We start from the raw sequence: 21,220 nt of genomic DNA on the forward strand, positions 1-21,220 counted from the left end.
TGAGTCTTCTTCATGGAATCTCGTCATGATTCGTTGTCGAAACCTGTAGCTTTTCGCCTCCATGAAAGACCAAAAGCCCATGACTAATTCCTCTATCCACTGCCCAGGGGTGCTTTCCATCTGTCAGAGAGGGATCGATCGAACAAAGCGCCGAGCGCCTCGCGTCTTTCTTCCTCTTTCGGATCCTCGACTCAGTAGCCATCAATGATTATTCTTGACACAGCTCTGTTCTCTTGTGCGGCTCAGTTCCTTGCCTCAATATCCTTTCCATGAGAAGCCTTCGTAGTAGCAATCATCGTCCATATAGATAATGGTCCATATCATGTAATTCAGAGTAATTCAGACCCTGCATTCCGCATGGTCCTTGGGGCCTGAAGATGTACAACTCATAAACTCAATGCGGGGAATCAAATCTCGCAAAGCGAATGACTCATGCTGATTCTAGAGGCCCGCGCCCTCGACAACCAGCCTCCAATACCATAATATAAGATTCCCAGAGGATCGTTATCATCAACCCCCCCCCCAAAAAAAGAGAAACATTACGTGGAAAGTCCTTCCATACCGCGTTTTGTCCAAACCTCGCACCCGTTCTGCAGCAGCATGAGCGAGATACCAGATACCCAGCAGCTAAAAGCCAACATGAAAAAGGCATACGACGACATTGCCCCCGTTTCCCTCACATGGACAGAATCATCTCACAAGGAGCGTTTGCTGCGTCTTGAGCCGCTTATAGCAACCCTAGAGCCCAAAGAAGACCATCAGGTCAACGTTCTTGAACTTGGCTGCGGTGCAGGAGTACCGTGTACCCAGCTTCTAGCCTCGAAGCCCCACATAAACGTCACAGGCAACGACATCTCCTCGACGCAGATTGCGCTGGCTCGGGAGACGCTGCCCAGCTCCGTCGAGCTGATTGAAGGGGATATGATGGGGTTGGAGTTCAACCCGGAGCAGTTCGATGCCGTGTTGGCGATGTATTCCCTGATTCATCTTCCAAGGGAGGAGCAGCGCGAGATCCTACGTCGGATCCGCACGTGGTTGAAGCCCGGCGGAAGATTTCTCGCTAATTTCAGTGCGGACGGCTTTTTGGGCGCAGTAGATAATTCTTGGCTCGGAGGGAAGGAGGGCGCGGTATTCTGGAGTGGGTGGGGAAGAGAGAAGACGAACGAGATCATGCGGGAGATTGGTTTCGCGCTCGAAGTCGACGAGATAACGGAAAGTGTCGAGGAAGACAGCAATGGCGTTGGAATCAGCGTTCCATTCCATTGGGTCCAAGCCAGGAAATCCAGTTAAGCCTACAGATCGGGGTGAGATACAAATCAAGACACAATGAATTCTATTTCGCGGGGATGGATATCTCAATGTCATGTTGATCGTGATTCAACGCCGATGGTCAAAGCCGATCTACCATTATCCATCATAGAAGTAATTTACAGATACGCAGACGTGCACGAACAGAGCATCATAGTTCGCTCAACAATAGCACGCAAGGGGTATGTAGTCAGGATCTAACGCTTGTAAATGAACAGGGGGATACAGCCTTCCGCAGATCCCACCAGCGACTCAAAAAAAGAAAAAGAGAAAGAGATCGATCAGAACACAATGAAAGCAGAAGTATGGTCTCACACCAGCTATCTCGGCGAAGTGGGGTGACTGGTGGGGCCGTTCAAGTATTCCTCAGGGACCTTAGGAACCCGTGGCGAATTGGCCGTTTGAGCGATAGCTCGATGCTGGGCGCGGAGAAGATCTCGCTGCTTTTCTCTCTCACGATTGTTTGCGGCCCCGCCTGTGAGCCGGCGCATTCCACTCCGGATCATGGATTCCAGGGAGTGACTGTTGCCTCCTTCAGTTGCACTGCGAATCATAGGTGGCATTTGAGGAGGGGGCCCTCTCCTGCCAGATGGGGCATCATCAACGTCCGAGTGAGGCTCCTCGGCCTCGTCGTCAGAGAGGAATGCGGATTCATGGAGTCCCACAGGTGGCGTCATCAGGTGTGAGCTAGGCTGTTGCGTGTGGACGAATAGATTATTCGCGGGGGAGGTAACAGACCGAACATGCGACACGGGTCGAACGGGCTGGGCCAGATTTTGAGGCGGAATGCTTATAGGAGAAGGCATGCCAGGCCCATCAAACCTCAGGTTCGGTGGGCGAGACTCTGCCAGACCATTGTGGAAGGACGAAGTTGAGCCTGTACGAGCGAGTGATTTGCGCAGAATGGGCGCAGTTTGCTGGTCATACAGGTGGGCATTGGTGTCAGCAAAATTGCCCGTGAACCCTCGCAGCATCGAGGGCGCAGGATTCAGGGTCGGAACACTTGGCTCGGTGTCTTCGAAGAAATCATCCAAGCTGTCTAATTTCTGAACAATGTCGCCAATATTTCCGTCCGCTTGCGTGTCGATAGATTTCATAGTATCGGCCCTCAAGTGGAAGAACGAATCATTGTATTCGTCAGCCCGGAACTCTACATCAGGGGTCAAGGTATCTCGGACATTCGAGTCATCCGCCTCGGCGCAAGTATAGAAGACAGCATGAACATTATTGCGGGTCATGCTTGACTGGGTGGCAGGCATTGGAACCGACCAGCCTGAAGGCTCGGGAATTCCGTAAAGACTCTGAATGCGCTCGTACTCCTTACGAATAGCGCGCGAGGAGGTTGCAGACGCCATACTCATCCGCAGATGATGACGCTCCATTGGATTTCCAGACACTGTCATGATGTGGTCCAAGACCTCGAGAGCCTCAGGGCATAGGTTGGTCTGAAGCAGACGGAGCAGCGGGGAAATCAAGTCTGGTCCATGGCAAGTCACCTCACTACGCCGCATATCAACTTCCGGAATCATGACGCAAAGAATCTTCATAATCTTGACTCTGAACCAATCAGTAGTGTTGGTAAGGAGGCCCATAAGGAAGATTAAACAATGAAAATCAAATTGCGGAAAGTAGTACGCCTTGATCTCGGTGACGATGTGATCCAAGAAAGCCCCCTCCGATTTATATTGTTGGTTTGCAAAGCCGATCAGGGACGCAGCAAGGCGAGGGTATCCTTCGTTTTCTGCTGCTCGGGAGAGAAGAACGGCACGCTCGATCGGCTTCGGATCCGTGAATGCCTGCTCAAAGCATTGAAGGAAATGTGGAAGGTTGGCGATAATCGTGAACAAATGCCGAGTTCCATCACCGATGAGTTCATTGTTTGGAAGTGCACTCAAACGATGCAGCAGCTCTAGAGTGCGATTCAATGATTGCGAAGACTTTAAACCCTTGAAAACGAGGTCTTGAAGACCGTCAAACCCGCCCTCCCATTTTGCTGGCTGATGCTCCAGTAATTGCATCACCAAGGCGGGATCGCTCAGGTCCAAGCGGTCCAGGTACTTCTCTAACATCCCTAGAGTTTCCATGAATTCGCTCTCATGGATCGTATTGAGACAAGCACAGGTGGTCCAGAACAGCTGCGGGTAGTGCAAGATATCCGCAGGAGCCAACGAGCTAATGATAATCTTCAAAGTAGTCAAAATTTCCATCGAAAAGGTCTGGTAATCGGTTTCCTCGTCTGCAACCGTGTTCGAAAGCCTAGCGAGCATATCTGCGAGCATTTTGGAATCCAAGGAAGTCGAGATGCAGCGGAAGATTTGGAATGAGCGACACGCTAGATGTCGGACAGGGCATGATGTCGCCCAGCTTAATGCTTCCTTCGCCCAAAGAGTGCCGACATTCTCGTATCCAATACCGAAGAAGTTGACCACTTCGCGAGTCACCGAGGCCATAGATGGGGGCACTCGGCGATCATCCGCTTCTTCTTCTTTGCCCTGGTTTTCCTCATACTCCCACACAACAGCCGGATCGCTCTTACGAATCGATTCAACAAAGTCTTCGATTGACTGGCGAGCTCCAGGCGGCTGGTCATCCTCCAGTTTCGCCGCGATGAGTTCATGGATGAGATGGACAAGCATCTCTCGAGCTTGCTCTTGTACGGTAACGGTATAATGGTCCCAGAGGATCAGAACTACATGCAGTAGCTTAACCACATCATCCATTGAGAGTGTGACAGGAGCCACCATAAGGTCAACAAGGAAGATAAGTGCGACTTGGCCAAGCGAGAGCCCTGCTTGCTTGTTTCCAACCGGGAGGATTGTCGCAAGGTCTGCAACGTAGGGCAAGTTTTGGATATCAGGAGGCGGAGTGAGATCCTTGCGTTCTTGGACCATGTTCTTCGGTACTACCTGGAGCATGAAGAATTCTATCACTTTCGAGCCAGCGGGTGTTCCGGCTAGGAAAACCACGATCTGCTTAGCATACTCCACGAAGTTTTGCTCCTTACGCTCTAAGCAAAGACTGATGATGAAGTCCATGACAAGTTGGACGTTTCCGCCATGGGGACCAGTGGCGAGTGCTTGCCAGAGCGCTTGAACTTGGTTCGGCAGATTAGTACTGCAACGAATGGTTATTTCGAACAGATTTGCTAGCAGCATGTATGATCTGGCGGTTGGGCCACCATTCGGATCCACTTGAAGCTCCATGGTCTGAACCCAAGGGAGATAGCAGCAACCATGTTTCGCTGGCTATCCGCGCGAAGGTTACGGAAATGTAAAGCGAACTCCGAGAATAAAGTAAAAGCAAGATCAGAGTGCTGCTCAGCTAGGCGCTTGGATGTTTCAAACTGGGCCAATTTATAGACGGCAGTAGTCTTATCGGAGATACTGATGTCAAAGTCTTGTAGCCGGGAGTTCTTGAGATGGCGTTCCTCAAGTTTCCGCAACAGCCTATTTGACTTCATCCGTATTTCTCGCTTCTCATTTCCTAGGGTCACCAGTACTGCCCCCAAGATTCTCCAGAACTCAAGTGGGTAGTCCGGATGCTCAATCAGGACTTCGGTCACAACTTCAAAATAGCTTTCGAGGGCCTTGGGTCGCTCAGCCACATAACACATCTCCATCGATCGTTCCATAAGGTATGAGTGCTCCTTGTTATGAATGATAATGTTTTTCAAAGCGAGACGCCCGATAGTATGCCACTTGTCGCTAATGGTGCTGAAGATGATGTCAATCCAGGAGAGCATACGGCCAACATCAAATTGAAGATGAGATCCACTTTCAGTGCTGATACTGATTGGACCAGCACACAGGGAGGCCATCGCGCTTAGGGCGGCCGCGCGGAGATTTTTCTTCTCAATCTCCATAGCAGCGGCAGTGTTGCGTATCTCACCATTCTCTTGTGGTTGTGACAAGGCAAATTTCCGCATGTGATCCTCTCTTTCTGATATCTGAGCCTGGTTTGGCGAATAACCACACCAATCTTCCATCAAAGAGAAAGCGGATTTTCTAGATTCGAATGGAATCCAGCGAGACGGATCCTTCGTCCGATTAACACCTTCAAATAGTTCTTCCATCAAACCGCAATAGTGGAATCTCAAGCGCTGGAACTCCCAATCAGTTTGGACTTCGGCATCACTGAGGAAGATCCTAATATCTCTAGCATATGTGATCAGGTTATTGACAACCCAGTCGTCGTTGTAAACCTCTGGCTCGCGAAGGAAGAAAGAAGTCAGCTTATAGACATGTGTTACTTCAGTCCGAAGTCGGTCAGTCTTCCTATTGCGGCGAGAGCTACTTGGGGTCCGATGGTGGGTGCCAATTCGCATCTTAGCCTCCTCATTGCAGGTGGTTACCGCGTACTGGAGTGACTCCAGAAGAGTACGGTAAAGATTTTTATGGATGGATCCCAGCGCAATCACGATGGCATTGCGGATAGAATCACGCTCCGCGGAGAGAAGAGGGATGACGAACGCGAAAAGACTTCGTGCAGAGCTAATCTTGTCATGGGACTGCTGTCCCTTTGAGGCCTTGCGGGCATGCATTTGAGCATTTGCCAACTGGCTCTGAGACTGTGCGCCAACGTTGGTTACAGTCGTGCAGGCCATAATAAGATACAATTTCCACTGCTCAACCAAGATCTCTCTGCGGTCAAGTTACTGCGGGCCAGTGGGCGGGCCTGGTAGGCATCCACGGGGGAGAATTGAGCGGCCCGCGTGCCATCAGCAAGAGAAGTGATCATCTTGTGCATCTGGACAAGACGAGCACAGACAATTTCTCTTCCAAGCGTAACAGCAAAAGGACATGTCTCGAAGCTGACCCTGATTATGTTTGGGAAAACTTTAGCCCACAGAGTGGAGTCATAAGAGACCTCACTGCTGCACAACTCGATGAGAGTGTTCTGAGAGGCACTCCGCCTTTTACCCTTTTGAATACGACTGCGCTCAGCAACCGTCAATTGTTCATCATTCACATCCAGAATCTGCTGCGAGTCTGCTTCAAGAATTCTAATAATTCTTGTATTTTCCTTCCCAAGAGCACTGTCGAATTCTGTGATCAAGCGCAAGACATTAATAGCAAATGCTCGCACGCGTCTCGACTGCGAGCACAAGAAGAATAAGCCATGGGACTCAATTTCTTCAACATGGGCGAGAACACTTGACAGATCCAGATGTAAAGCTCGGCTACCAGAGTGGGACTTTTCCAGCTGGTCTGACGCCGCGTCCTTGGTCTTCTGCTTGATTTCGTCGATCCATATGCGCAACAGCTCAATGTAAAGCCTAAGGGTAGACTCTATGTGGCCTGGTCCAAGCATTCCTTCATCAGACATGGTGGAATATCTCGCATCAAAATTGAAGATGAACCTAGCGAATCCAATAGTCACCTGCTGAGCATGCGACTGTCGCGCAATTGCCTTTAAAGATTCAGCCGACGATATAGCAATGTTTGATTGCACATGAGCTGTCCCTGTACAAAGCAGGTTGATCAGGGAGTTGAATGGAATATGATCCGACAAGCAACGAGGCAAAGCCTGCACAGCGACATAGAGAAGGTCGTAGAATCCTTGCTTCTGGTCCACTGTATTCATATGGTCATCGCGTCGCCCAAACCCAAACGCCTCAGTTATGGGGGTCTTAGGAGTTGCGGAGCCGAATTTCTCGTCCAGAGCAGCTTGACCACCGAACGTGTTATCGCACAGAATTGTAATCTTTCCGAGCACCTCGCAAAACCTGAGATAGTAGTCTCTGGCGTTGGCACTTAGCCTCGAAGTATTCACCGGACAGGACAAGGCAGGGTCCTGTTTCGGTGCCTTGTTAGCGACTTTCGGCTCGGCAAGCAGTTGAGGGCGGTGGAAGTAGATAGGTTCCAATGTATCTGTGAATGGGTTTGGGAGAGATCCAGTAGGAATAGGAGGGCACATCTGGTCACTTGTCTCTAAATCAGACATAGTAGCTAAGAAAGAACGGATCCCAATGACCATTTTCTCCGGCTCCATCTGCTCTATCTTTACCTCACGGCCGGATAAGAACAGGTCCGAGTTGATGAGGGGGAAAATGATAGTTCTGAAACAAACATCGGGGTGCTTGAAGCCAATCATTCGGATCAAGTGGATCAGAGGGTCAGCGAAGGCAGGCTCAGTGCTGAGATGGGCTCGCCGCCCGGTGGGCAACGCAACTTTGAGTACTTCTTCCACTTTGCGAAGGGCCGTGGTTGGTGAATCGGAGTATCTGAAGAAATAAGTCCAAACCAAACGGCAAATGGCTTGAAGGGCTGGAGCTCGGGTGGGACGGTCCTTAAGTCGTGGGGACAGACTTGATACCATCGAAAGCCATTGGGACGAAAAGGTCTCCTTGGTAGATATGCAAAGTAGCAGCACATTCAAGGAGAAAGCTGCAGGCCAGTGTCGCGGCTTTGTGAGAAGTTGTGTAAGGCGTGGCTGAGTCAAGTCCAGGAATTCCTTCCAACGAGGAAGCGAAAGGTCGCATACTGGATTCGCAGCCACTGGAAGAAGCAATTTCTCAATCACGTAGCAGAAGGCTTGCTTGATCTTCTGGCCATGTGCGTTGACAAACAACCGGGCTAGAGACTTCATGAAATCACAGGCTTTGGTCCAGCTTTCTGGGTTCATCGGAAGGCGAAGATATCTCATCCCTAAAATGAGCAGCTCAGCCTTTGCATCGCCGTCGCGTGAAGGACCTCGAGATGCCTCGTCTTTTTGGTAACGATCAAGCTCCACCAAGAACCGATTAGCGACACTGGTGAAGTTCATTTCGCTCATGATACCCAACAGTTGGCCGTAGATTCTCCAATTTGCCATTCGGAGTGGAGATGCAGATATTTGGTCCGGGTCTACTGTTTTCAACTGCCCAAATACGATATCTTCCAAGCGATCGGCCATGTCCAGTGTGATTGAGGCGAGATCACTCTGATTGAAGATCTCGATCAATACTCTGCAAACCAAGTAGACAGAGACCGTCGCGCGCCTTTCGACCATAGCTATATCATCATGGCGATTATAGAATGCTGTCGATGGAGTTTGTCTTTCCGAAGGGACGTCAGCAGGTGACTGCGTGGGCTCAGTATTGCGACGGAGCAGCGGTCCGTTTTCTGTCATAATAGGCTTAGGAGGCAGCTGAGACTTCCAGTCAGTGGCTTTTGATCACATTGTCCGGAAGCAAACATTTCCACTTTACCGGTTCATTGGTCATTTGCCGAGCGGTGATCGCCGCGTCTCCCTTGCCCTTACGCCATAACATTATGGTATCAATCAATGGCTTTGGTTTTTGTCTCGCGATATGGCCTAGGGCGGATATAAGTTGATCGAAATTGGGGTCTGCACCAGGTCCACAGACTTCCTCCACGGGTGCTTCAGATTCTCCCAGTTTTAAAATAGCTTGATTGATCTTGCTGTCAGCCTGTCCGACAAACTGTTTCCTATCGCGTTAGTCTTATGTATATCTCTCATTCCCTTCTCCATTCCCTGGAGTCATACCGAGTTGAACAGGTGATGTAGCGCGTATTCCCCGACCGTCTTTGATTCCGAATGATGTTTCGAATGAGAGCGACTATGAGAGCGTTCTCGCCGTAATTTGCCGCCGGAATTCATACGTTTGTGCACGAGACTCGCTGGGCTGCCATCGTGTCTCTCGTCCGCATCTGTGTCCTGGATGGTGCTCAACGTTCCTTGCATCCCATAGCCCGAGGTCAGACCTGCTGGACTCGGGTGGCTTCCATGAGGCTCGATTTGATCCATCTTTGTCGGTATTGAAGTATCATCAGGCCCACTACGGCCGAGGGACGCGATGAGCTCTGGGCTCAAAGGGCTCGTGGAAGAGGTTGAGCCAGCGATGCTAGTATTCCGGGAGTGTTGCATGCCGTGGACAATCGAGGTCTGACGATGGTGGCCGTATGAGTTCGACGGTCGCCTTTCCAATCCCACGTCATATCCTGCAGGGCGACCGGTTGAGACATCAGGACTTTTGGAACCGGAGTGGCCGCGACGGGATGGGATGGCTGGAGCAAGAGCTGAAGAATCTGCAGCTCTTCCGCGGACGGCTGAAGATTCACGGCTGTGCATTGGAGTCGATTGTGCGGTTCTTGTCCCCCGGCGATCCGGTAGAGACGTGAGATTGTGATGCGACGCGGACTTAAACTCGTCAAGGGTTAAGGACAGCGTAGGTTGCTGGCCAGGGCCAGTTTTGGCGGAATGAGATGCCACTATGGTGAGAAGAGGATCTCCGTTAGTTAAGTCCAGGACTCGAGAATCAGAGAGGGGATGGCAAGGGTCGCAAGGGAGGGACCGGATGCTCAGGCACAGATGTGCTTACTGGTTCAAGTCAAGTACTCATTGCTGGGTAGACCTTATGCAAGCGACCGGTTTGAGAAGATCAGCAGTGAGCCATTTACCCATTGCAGCTTAATCCATGGTAAGGGGGTGGGTGAGAGGGGGAGGGGTGATTGCTGAAGCGCTCCAAAATCCTGAAGAGCGGATGGCGAGCTTCCTAGATGTTGATAGGGGCGCACGGGGACGCTGATTCTGATTGAATTACTTTTTATTCCCCCCTCCGCTGGCACTCAAAATCTCTACTCAAGTCTATGATAAGGTCAAAAAAGCTGAACTACGAGGTTCTCTGACAATTTCGGATAATTTCATATTTTTTGCATTTTTTGGCTAGTTCCACGCCCAAGGAATTAGGCGCTACTAGCAGCGGTCGTGTTCCTCGGCCGTCACAGCAAGAGGCACCACGTACGACTTGGACATGCATACTGTCAGGCACCGATGGTGATATTTCCTAGGTACGTACCGAAGTAAGGCCAAGGTTCATGCTCGATCCCCCCAGGAGTCTACTAATCATGTTCATTGCACTGCGTCGAAATGGGGAGAGTAAGCCAATCAGAGTTGTAGATGATGCAGGTTCACGGTGGCAAAACATCAATGCCCGTCGGCGGTTGAGGGGTCCACAAAGATCTGCAGGTACATTTTTGCAAGATCAGGCTATTCCCTAGGGCCTAGCTCAGAATCGAACTGCATTTGCCATAAGTACAGAAGGTTGGCGGGTTCTCTGGAACACAAACCAGGAACTCGTGGAGTCGCATGCTTTGATGTACATCGACCGTTGCAGTGGGGGGACGCGCACATTAGATCGAAAGTACCTGCTTCACTTTACTGCCTAGCTTAGCCAACAACATCCATTTTCGAGCTCAGGTCTAGATATTCAGGTCTAAGTTGACTCGAAGTATTGTAATGTCTCCTATGTATATATCATCCATACTAGTAATAGCATGATCTCCCTCAAGTTCAGAATCCGATCCGAGTCTTGAAGTTGAATTCTTAGTTTCTAAATTATCATAAACCCGAAAGCCACTGGGAGAGAGAACATGCCAGCTATTATGGGCGAAATTACCTGTTATAGTCTCTCACCTAGGCATCCCAAGACCAACCTGTAAGTTGTTGGATTCGAAAGTTGATAGGACAAAGTATCAGCCTCACAGCTGAGGAGGGCGCAGTCCGTGCCCCAGAAATGAGGATGCGGGGTATTTGTGTGAGTGTTTTAGAACCTTTCTTCTGTCATATGAAACTCGTCAGATACTTCCCAAGAAAGTGACCTATCAGTATCCAGAATTTTGGGTTTCACATGTATGAACTGGAATATGCCCACGGAATCCAATTCGATCGCCTTTCTCAGGCCCCCGCAGCGTAGGGGTATGTGGAATGCTATGAAACATGTGATGAGACCAGTACGTTGAGACGTAGCCTGCTGAGCAGCTCCTTATCGAGTAATGAGGAGGTTCTTGGGTACCCAGGATAGGTTTTTGCCAGAAATCCGAGTCCATGAATAGGCCACGTGGGATTTCCCGTATCTCCTAACGGTGCCAATTGTGCGTGATTGAGATGCTCCTAGTAGGAATTACACACTATATCAATGGAGTTTGGAGCCCCAAAAATCTCTTAGCAGGGTAGGATACCAGTATATGCACAGAAGACCTAGCTAAGGGAATACGGCCGCGTGCCGCGGAATATCCCGCGCTGAGCACAACTTGAAGGCGGAAGACGATCTCCGCAATCTTCACGGTCCTTCGGCAGAGAAGAGGGACTGGGCGCCTTTTCTTATAATCCCGGCGCGTTCGCGCTTGAGCGGCAAGAGACTTCACGACCCCATGCGAAGCCAAAGTCCCGGGCGGTCGTGCCGAGGTGGTTACCCGAGGCCCGCGCGGGTAGCTTTTGGCCAAGGGCTTTTGGGGCCACGGGCCTATTTTGCGGGACTCGAACCCAACACTCACTAGATTTCCGGACTGGGCAATTTTATGGAGTTCTTCCGGGCTGTAGATTTGATTCCCGAGTTCCAATATAATGGAGATAGATCATGGAGGATAGCACACGACCCGACTCTAGCATCCGTGTACTCCACCAAATACATGCATAAGTAGTGCATAAGTACGGAGTACTCCGTAGTGGCCATCCTATCCGGAGTATTACGCAGGGATTGTGGTTGACACCGGCGTTATACCATACATTTGCGGGCTCGGGAGGCTTGGGGCGACTGGGGTATATATACGAGACCTCCGGAATCCAACTTGGGCCGATTTCCAGACTTCACTAATCTGGAATCACGGCTTCTGACAGGCTTCTGACATTCCTTCAGACATCTTTCCAATTCAAGTTAGGGGACAAACACGGCATCGGAGGAAAATAGTGAGCATATCGAGTTTATCACACCCCACAAAGCGACCTGTCGGTGAGGTGTGTTCCTCTGCGACTTAAGGCGCTCCACTTTTGCGACCGCGCCCGCAGAAGCCTTGGTCAGACCACTTTGCCTCTTCCTTCTCCCTCCAGGGGTCTCGACACCAAGAATCTTTGGGAGGCTAATTTGCTGGCTTATTTGCTGGTTACCTCGTTTCCTTTTCCTTTCTGTCCTTCTCTCTTTTGGTCTGGATATCTGAGTTCGCCCCCCCTTCCGCTTGGAAACCCTCCTCTCCTTTCCGTCGGGATTCTCCCACCATGGCGCAACTCGATACTCTCGACCTGGTCGTCCTGGTGGCCCTCCTGGTGGGTAGCATTGCCTACTTCACCAAGGGGACCTACTGGGCTGTACCTAAAGATCCATATGCCTCATCCGCCCCGCTGAACGGCGTCGCCAAGAGTGGCAAGACTCGTAACATCCTGGAGAAGATGGATGAGACGGGCAAGAACTGTGTGATCTTCTATGGTTCGCAGACCGGTACCGCCGAGGATTATGCTTCACGTCTGGCAAAGGAGGGCTCTCAGCGCTTTGGTTTGAAGACCATGGTCGCCGACATCGAGGACTACGACTACGATAACCTGGACCAATTCCCTGAGGACAAGGTCGCCTTTTTCGTTTTAGCCACCTACGGCGAGGGTGAACCCACAGACAACGCCGTCGAGTTCTACCAGTTTCTCACCGGAGACGACGTTGCCTTCGAGAGCGGTGCCTCTGCCGATGCTTCCCCTCTTTCGTCCCTGAAATATGTTGCATTTGGTCTTGGTAACAACACTTACGAGCACTACAACGCTATGGTTCGTCAGGTTGATGCTGCTCTCACTAGGCTGGGTGCCACTCGCATTGGCTCCGCTGGTGAGGGTGACGATGGTGCCGGCACCATGGAGGAGGACTTCCTGGCTTGGAAGGAGCCCATGTGGACTGCCCTGTCGGAGTCGCTGGGTCTCCAGGAACGCGAATCTGTCTACGAACCGGTCTTTAACATTCTCGAGGAAGATGACAAGTCCCCCGACGACGAGTCTGTCTACCTCGGAGAGCCCACTGCTGCCCACCGTGAAGGCCGTGCCAAGGGCCTTACTCTGCCCAGAACCCGTTCATTGCCCCGATTGTCGAATCCAAGGAATTATTCACCGTCAAGGACCGAAACTGCCTGCACATGGAGATTAGCATCGCTGATAGCAACCTGAGCTACCAGACCGGTGACCACATCGCGATTTGGCCCACTAACGCCGGGCTTGAGGTTGATCGATTCCTTCAGGTTTTTGGTCTTGCGGACAAGCGTGACACTGTCATCAGCATCAAGGGGATTGATGTCACCGCCAAGGTTCCCATCCCAACGCCGACCACCTACGATGCCGCCGTCCGATACTACATGGAAGTTTGCGCTCCTGTGTCCCGTCAATTCGTGTCTAGTCTGGCTGCATTCGCTCCCGACGAGCAGAGCAAGGCCGAGCTTGTGCGTCTGGGCAGCGACAAGGACTATTTCCATGAGAAGATCTCCGAGAAGTGTTTCAACATTGCCCAGGCTTTGCAGAGTATTACATCTCAGACTTTCTCCGCCGTCCCGTTCTCGCTGCTTATTGAGGGTCTGAACAAGCTCCAACCTCGTTACTACTCCATCTCCTCCTCTTCTCTGGTTCAAAAGGACAAGATCAGCATTACCGCTGTCGTTGAGTCTGTTCGCCTGCCCGGTGCCTCGCACGTCGTCAAGGGTGTTACTACCAACTACCTCTTGGCGCTTAAGCAGAAGCAGAACGGCGAGCCCAACCCTGACCCTCACGGGTTGACTTACTCGATTAATGGCCCCCGCAACAAGTACGATGGTATTCACGTCCCGGTTCACGTCCGTCACTCGAACTTCAAGCTGCCCTCCGACCCCGCCAAGCCTATCATCATGGTCGGCCCTGGTACTGGTGTTGCTCCTTTCCGTGGTTTCATTCAGGAACGTGCTGCTCTCGCTGCCAAGGGCGAGAAGGTTGGCACCACTGTTCTATTCTTCGGATGCCGTAAGCAGGACGAGGATTTCATCTACCAGGATGAATTTAAGGTACGTGACTCTTGCAGTTTATTGGACTGGAACTTACTTGCCTGATTACTAACTTCCTGGAAAGAAATACCAAGAGCAAATGGGTGACTCTCTTAAGATCATCACTGCCTTCTCCCGTGAGGGTCCTCAGAAGGTGTACGTGCAGCACCGCTTGAAGGAGAACGCTCCCTTTGTCAGCGATTTGCTGAAGAACAAGGCCAACTTCTACGTCTGTGGTGACGCCGCAAACATGGCTCGCGAGGTCAACGTCGTGCTTGGACACATCATCGCCGAACAGCGTGGCATGCCCGCTGAGAAGGGCGAGGAGATGGTCAAGCACATGCGGAGCAGCGGCAGCTACCAGGAGGATGTCTGGTCATGAGTCACGATCTTGCTTATTTCCCGTCCTTTTTGTGAGGCTACTCGCCAGTGCTGCTCCTTTCATATTACTCTCCACGTCTAGATGATGCAGCATATATATTTGGCTTGGTTTTTATGATTCATGAGCTCCGCCACACATGTTTCTATCTTGGCGAGCTATTCTTTCTTTTTGTATTGATTTCTCATATCCCTATTCTGCTATATTCATTTTATGGCTCCTTGTTTCCTGCAAGCCTTCTGATTGCTCAGGTCACCTTGGAAAGCTTTTCATATTCTGCGGATTGGGAGCGGTTGCTCGGTACGGTGAAATAGGTGAACTCTAGACTACGTTGGAATCTATCAGAGAAGAAAAATTTAATTTAGTATCTATCTTCCCTTTATCCTAACCGCAATCCTCGTATCACACCGCAAGCCTACTGCTAGGACCTTCTGGGTAGCCAGTCTGTTTAAATAGGCGGAGTACTACTCCAGACCTCGACAGTGTTGATCTCAACCTGTTTTCGGCAGTAAGCGCGGATTTAAGTCGTCATTGGCACCGCCCGGCAAGACGACCTCCAAGACAAACCCGCAGACATTGACTCGGGAAATGAGCCATCACCAACCCGGCACTTGAATCATCCTACTATTTCTCACTCTGCCCAGCAGTACAGCTTCTCGGCACCATCGATCCAGCCATTAAGCAGCAGCCCCCCGCATCCGGACCCTCGGCCCCGGCGAATCGTGAACAGCCCGCGCCCACCAGACCAGCATGGCGTACGTGGTGCCCATCCACCGGGCCAGCGGAATCCGACACGCCGTAAAGCTGAACTTCATTGCCGCAGAAGAAGACTGTCTGGTAGCAGCGTAAGTGGAATCCGCAAACCCGCAAACCCGCAAACCCGCAAGCTAAGAGCCTCCAGAAAAGCGAATCGCCTTGAATTCTACACCCTCACCCCCGATGGCCTTACACTCACCGCTACTCGGGAACTATATGCGCAGGTGACGATGCTCGCGCGGCTGCCCGCTCCGGCTCATTCGACGACAGACCACCTCTTTGTCGGAACGGACCAGTATTCATATTTCACCCTGGCATGGGATGCGGAGGAACGCGCTGTGACGACGGCGCGTAGTTTCGTCGATATTTCGGAGCCGTCGTCCCGGGAATCGCAATCGAATCCACGATGCCTGGTTGATCCCACCGGCCGGTTCATGACGGTGGAGGTGTACGAGGGCGTGATCGTGGTAATACCGATTGTGGAGGCGACAAAGCGGAGGGGTCGCGTGTCGCAGGCGGCGCAGCAAGCGGATGCACCGCACGTGGGCGAGCTGGGGGAGCCGACGGCATCGAGAATCGACGAGTTGTTTGTTCGGTCGTCTGCTTTCTTGCATTCTAGCTCGAATCAGCCGTGGCTGGCGCTGCTGTATGAGGACAATCAGAAGAAAGTGCGGTTACGGATTCGAGAGCTGGAGTACAGTCGGGCTACGTCGAGTGGACCGGCGGATGCTACTTTTAAGGAGGTGCAGGACAAGAAGCTTGAAGGAGGCGTCTTTGGGCATGAGCTGGATCTGGGATCTTCACATCTGATTCCTATCCCTGCGCCACTAGGTATGTTGGTTATTTCTGAGTGTCTTCAGTTCATAGTACGGTGGGCTCGCCCGACTGACATATCAAGGTGGGCTTATTGTCCTGGGCGAAACGTCAATCAAGTACATTGATGATAATGCGAATGATGTGATCTCCCGGGAGCTTGACGAGGCAACGATCTTCGTGGCCTGGGAGAAGGTCGACAGTCAACGATGGCTTCTAGCTGATGACTACGGCCGACTATTTTTCCTTATGTTTATCCTCGACCATCTCGGCAATGTCGAGGATTGGAAGCTAGACTACCTCGGTAGTACCTCTCGCGCATCAGTCCTAGTTTATCTCGGCGGGGGGCGTCTTATTCGTTGGTTCTCACCAAGGTGATTCCCAGGTCCTTCGAATTAGCGATGGCTCGTTCGAGGTCATCCAAACATTGTCCAACATAGCGCCCATTCTCGACTTTACTGTCATGGATCTGGGTAGCCGCTCAAATGAGAGCCAGACACATGAGTTCTCATCCGGCCAGGCACGGGTAGTAACTGGGTCTGGTGCCTTTGAAGATGGAACCTTGCGCAGTGTTCGTAGTGGAGTTGGCATGGAGGAGCTTGGTGTCCTAGGGGAGATGGATCATATCACAGATCTATGGGGATTGCAGTCCCAATCAGCCGGGTCATTTATGGATACTCTTCTTGTCACCTTTGTGGATGAAACACGCGTGTTCCGCTTCAGCCCTGACGGTGAAGTTGAGGAGCTAGACAATTTCCTGGGGCTCTCCTTGGATGAGAATACTCTTCTAGCAGCGAACTTGCCGGGAGGTCGAATCCTACAAGTGACTGAGAAGAGGGCCATGATAGCCGAAGTGGAGAGTGGCATGGTTACCTTTGAGTGGGCACCTTCTACAGAAAACACCATCACTGCGGCCTCGGCCAACGATGAAAACTTAGTTCTTGTCATTGGGGGCCAGGTGTTGGCATCCTTTGATATTCGGAGTAGTGCGCAGATTATCACAGAGAAGGACTTCGGCCACGATCAGCAAATCTCGGGCGTGACAGTTCCATACAAGCCCTCAGGGATCTGTATTGCAGGGTTCCCCCAGTCGGCCAAGGTGTCTGTTTTGGACATAGATGGGTTCTCCGAGCTTCAGACAAAGTCCTTAGGCCCACCGGGCGAAGCGTTCCCCCGACTTGTCCTTGTGGCCGATGTCCTTGCTGATAGCCCACCTACGCTTTTCATTTCCATGGCCGATGGCAGTGTCATCACTTTCTCCTTTAACCCGCAAGACTACTCTCTCACGGGTATGAACAAGCTGATCCTCGGATCGGAGCAGCCAAGTTTCAAGACACTTCCCAGGGGAGACGGGCTGTACAACGTTTTCGCTACTTGCGAAAACCCAAGTCTGATTTATGGCTCTGAGGGCCGAATCATTTACTCAGCAGTCAACTCCGAAGGCGCCTCTCGCATTTGCCACTTAAATGCTGAAGCATATCCCGAATCGGTTGCCGTGGCCACTGCGCGGGACCTTAAAATTGCATTGGTGGACAAGGAACGAACTACGCAGATCCAGACGCTTCCCATGGGATCGACTGTCCGCCGCGTCGCCTACTCTCCGTCCGAAAAGGCATTTGGAATTGGAACAATCGATCGTAAGCTGGAAGACGGCGTCGAAATCGTCAAAAGTCAGTTTGTGCTGGCCGACGAAATCTTGTTCCGACGCTTGGATACGTTCGACCTTCAACCGGAAGAATTGATTGAAAGTGTCATCCGTGCTGAGTTCCCAGCCGGGAAAGATGAAAGTGGAAGAGACACTGTCAAGGACCGCTTCATCATCGGCACGGCCTACCTTGACGAGGAAAAGGACAAAAATGATGAATCAATACGTGGCCGAATACTGGTCCTTGAAGTTGACCATGGGCGCAAGTTGACCCAGGTCGCTGAACAGCTGGTCAAGGGTGCATGCCGAGCTCTGGCCACCCTGGGCGACAAGATCGTTGCCGCACTAGTGAAGACTGTAAGTGTCCACCTGGGTCTTTTTTATTCTGGCTATTTCAAGATGAAGCTAACTCGGTATCGTAGGTGGTCGTTTACAAGGTGCTCAACAATGACTTTGGGTCTATGAATATTGAGAAGCTTGCAACCTACCGGACCTCAACGGCACCAGTTGATCTGACCGTGGTTGACGACGTCATAGTGGTAGCAGATCTCATGAAGAGCGTTTGTCTTGTGAAGTTTGTTCCTGGCAAAGACGGAACTCAAGATAAACTGGAGGAGATTGGCCGACACTACCAGACAGTCTGGAGCACGGCCGTCGCTTCTTTAGACGAGAACACCCTTCTTCTGAGCGAGGCCCAAGGCAATGTTATTGTACTGTCACGTAACACACAAGGCGTGACTGATCAAGATAAACGCCGGCTGATCCCAACAAGCGAGATTTGCTTAGGAGAAATGGTCAACCGCATTCGCCCCATTCAAATCCCCCAGCTGGCAACCGTGACAGTGACACCACGGGCTTTTATGGCAACTGTACGCTCTTCCAAGTCTCCTTGTTTCCCGTTCGAAAGTTTACATACTAACCGATCTTCCGTCCTGCAGGTGGAGGGATCCATTTACCTCTTCGCGCTCATTAATCCAGATCACCAAGACTTCTTAATGACCCTTCAGACAGTGATTGCCGAAAAGGTGGAATCACTCGGAGATCTGCCATTCAACAGTTTCCGCGCATTCCGCACTCTCACACGTACAGCGGATGCGCCCTACCGATTTGTCGATGGCGAGTTGATCGAAAGGTTCTTGACCTGCGAGCCAGATCTCCAAGAAGAGATTGTGACAGAGGTAGGATCTGGCAATGTAGAGGATGTGAAGGGCATGATCGAGGCCTTGCGACGGTTACATTGATTTTCAGCTTAGGTCTGGCACGAAGGAATGCAAAATGTCACGTCTATCTACGAATATTTAATGTGCATCCATAGAGCGACGTGCGAAGGTTTGACGGTGGCAGCCGCACTTAGCGAAGTCCAGAAAGCTTCTAATTACCTTAAACAGCCTTAGAGGAACAGATCGAGTATTTCCACTGTAAAAATAAAGCCTAGCAGCGCCAGGTGGGTCCAGCGTAGCATCTGTGCGTGCGGCCGAGGCTAGTGGGAGGCCTGGACATGGATTGCGTAACCTGTCAGACGTAACTATCTAGGGTATAGAGTTGGCAGAATCTCGTATGTGGTATTGATATCACTTCCGAGTCTTCTCCAGCTCTGCTTGTTTCTGACTCGTGGGATTTCGGCCAATGGTCGCAATACAAGGAGTTGCAAGCAAATTTAATTGCAGCACTAGGGTTGACCGGCGCTTCTGTGTTAGCTCAGGGCCTTGGAAAGTGGCAGAGATAGCAGATATAATGTTGCCCAGTCGACGTCCATGTCGAATGCTTTTCCCCTCTGGCACGGACGGAATCGCTTTTGTTCAGGCTCAGCAATACGGGGCAATCGTCGGCGCTACGACAGTTTGGTCTTCTCTGATCTTGATGTATTTCGGCCCAGATGCACACTAGTTACAGATTCGAGCGCGATCAATTCAATAGATGGGAATCCCCTAAGCTCAACAAGGAGTAGAGGTGCAAGATTCAATATTTTGCACATTTCCTTCGACTAGATCTTTGCAAGGTCACCACCTTCTTTAACCTTCGTGATCCTATAGCCCCATCGAGGGACATGGACCCGGAATTCAGTACCGCTGTTCAACTGCTTGGTGATGACAGCTTCATAAGGCGTCAAGGTCAGTAACTTTCCTCTATCCTTGTGGGAAAATCCGTAGTCAGTCGGGTACACCTCCACAAGTTCTCCACGACTTAACCCCAAGGGGTCATTCTCATCCACATTGGCACTTGGTTCGGCATACTGAGCACTTTCCATGTACTCCACGACATCTTTCCCCTTGATATCCACTGATACCGACTGTGCCGACTTGATATCTTTGATCACGGCGTTGAACCGAGAGGCCCACGAGAAGACTCTTGGGAATGTCTTTGCAGAAATCGCATCTGGGAGGGCGCCTGGCATACCCATCACCCAGGCAAAGGGCCACAGTGCTAGACTGAATTAGCAGGTACTCGAAGATAAGACTCGAGGAACCAACCTTCAATATCACCCAGACTTGGGCGATTGCCACCGAAAACCCACATTCTACCATCGGCCAGGATCGTGTTCTCCAAGATGTCAAAGCAATCTCTCATCGCGACAATAGCTTCAGGCCGCATGCGTTTTCTCGCTTCACCAGCAAGAATTTTCATACCACCGTCGTTCCTATCCTTGATGAACTTGGGATCGCGCATCGCTGGCGAATCTGCAGGGATCATCTGCGCGGCTATGCCGAAGACCGACCCATTCGTTGTCCATCGGTCCAACAGCTTCTGGATCAAACGATGCTCCGGCGTGCGAGGGCTGAGTTCACTCCCCGGGAAGAGGGTCTCAAGCTTGGAGAGGATATGACGGCTGTCAAGGTAGATGTCCTTGCCAATGCTCAAAATAGGGATGCGCCGGTATTCAACGTTCAAGGCTTTCAGGTCAGGGCGAGGAAGCATATGCGGTTGGATCTAAAGCCAAGTTAGTTTGATGTAGGGGACAACACAATATGATCCAAATAGGCATACACATGAAGCAAATTTGATTCCCCGCAGGAGGAGATACCAATATATCCGATAGGCGTACGGAGAAAACGGATACCAGTAGAGGACGATATCGTTCGGGATTTCCGGCGCCATGGCTGGGGTTTCGAACGACAGGCTGGACAGTAGGTTTGAGGATTCAGTTAGAAGAGAAATCTCCCGAACATTATCAGATGAGCCAAAGAGGGCCACTTGGTCCCCGCACCGCCGAGAGGAGGTTGAGCCGAGGCGAAACGTCGAGTTAACTCGGCCCGACCATATTATCGCATGCATCATCGCACTGACCAAACCTAGTCAATTGCTGGACAGATAAGCTACTTCCTCTCGAATAATCTTCTTGGCGGATTCAATATGTTGAGCCACCAAATGCTAACCACTCCAGTCTACAGACGAGGCCATTCGATATGCAATTGCCCAGGTGGCAGATAGATAGCCATACGTGAGAAAGATATCAGGATAATTATGAGACCCACTGAGTCTATTGTACAGATATTTTTGACATGATTAGCTAAACTATATGCAGGATTAGGAGTACAGGGCCAGTTCATGTAGCATGAA

General features: G+C 51.1%; 5 protein-coding genes across 5 annotated transcripts; 3 read left to right on the top strand and 2 right to left on the bottom strand.

Moving 5' to 3' along the window:
• Positions 1–600: 600 nt before the first annotated feature.
• N7468_003673 (class I SAM-dependent methyltransferase) lies at positions 601–1,290 on the top strand (the record flags this gene model as incomplete). Its single annotated transcript, XM_058472970.1, has 1 exon — positions 601–1,290. The coding sequence occupies one exon, from the start codon at positions 601–603 to the stop codon at positions 1,288–1,290; it is 690 nt and encodes a 229-aa protein (XP_058331973.1).
• A 338-nt stretch (positions 1,291–1,628) lies between these two features.
• Positions 1,629–9,381, bottom strand: N7468_003674 (putative cell morphogenesis protein (PAG1); the record flags this gene model as incomplete). Its single annotated transcript, XM_058472971.1, has 5 exons — positions 1,629–4,422; positions 4,521–5,875; positions 5,998–8,436; positions 8,498–8,731; positions 8,797–9,381. 5 exons carry the CDS (start codon positions 9,379–9,381, stop codon positions 1,629–1,631), a joined length of 7,407 nt encoding a protein of 2,468 aa, XP_058331974.1.
• A 2,922-nt stretch (positions 9,382–12,303) lies between these two features.
• Positions 12,304–14,451, top strand: cprA (NADPH--hemoprotein reductase cprA; the record flags this gene model as incomplete). The annotated part of the gene is made up of 3 exons (XM_058472972.1): positions 12,304–13,061; positions 13,103–14,090; positions 14,155–14,451. The coding sequence occupies 3 exons, from the start codon at positions 12,304–12,306 to the stop codon at positions 14,449–14,451; spliced, it is 2,043 nt and encodes a 680-aa protein (XP_058331975.1).
• A 747-nt stretch (positions 14,452–15,198) lies between these two features.
• On the top strand, positions 15,199–18,903 carry N7468_003676 (DDB1/RSE1 family protein; the record flags this gene model as incomplete). Its single annotated transcript, XM_058472973.1, has 5 exons — positions 15,199–15,293; positions 15,350–16,035; positions 16,103–16,321; positions 16,392–18,019; positions 18,085–18,903. The coding sequence occupies 5 exons, from the start codon at positions 15,199–15,201 to the stop codon at positions 18,901–18,903; spliced, it is 3,447 nt and encodes a 1,148-aa protein (XP_058331976.1).
• Positions 18,904–19,646: 743 nt separating this feature from the next.
• On the bottom strand, positions 19,647–20,758 carry N7468_003677 (glutathione S-transferase family protein; the record flags this gene model as incomplete). Its single annotated transcript, XM_058472974.1, has 3 exons — positions 19,647–20,086; positions 20,134–20,590; positions 20,648–20,758. The coding sequence occupies 3 exons, from the start codon at positions 20,756–20,758 to the stop codon at positions 19,647–19,649; spliced, it is 1,008 nt and encodes a 335-aa protein (XP_058331977.1).
• Between the last annotated feature and the right edge of the window lie 462 nt (positions 20,759–21,220).

This window comes from Penicillium chermesinum (assembly GCF_028974085.1).
Source record: "Penicillium chermesinum strain IBT 19713 chromosome Unknown utg000003l:1.0-5111272.0:1.0-5115320.0, whole genome shotgun sequence".
NCBI classification, from domain to species: domain Eukaryota; kingdom Fungi; phylum Ascomycota; class Eurotiomycetes; order Eurotiales; family Aspergillaceae; genus Penicillium; species Penicillium chermesinum.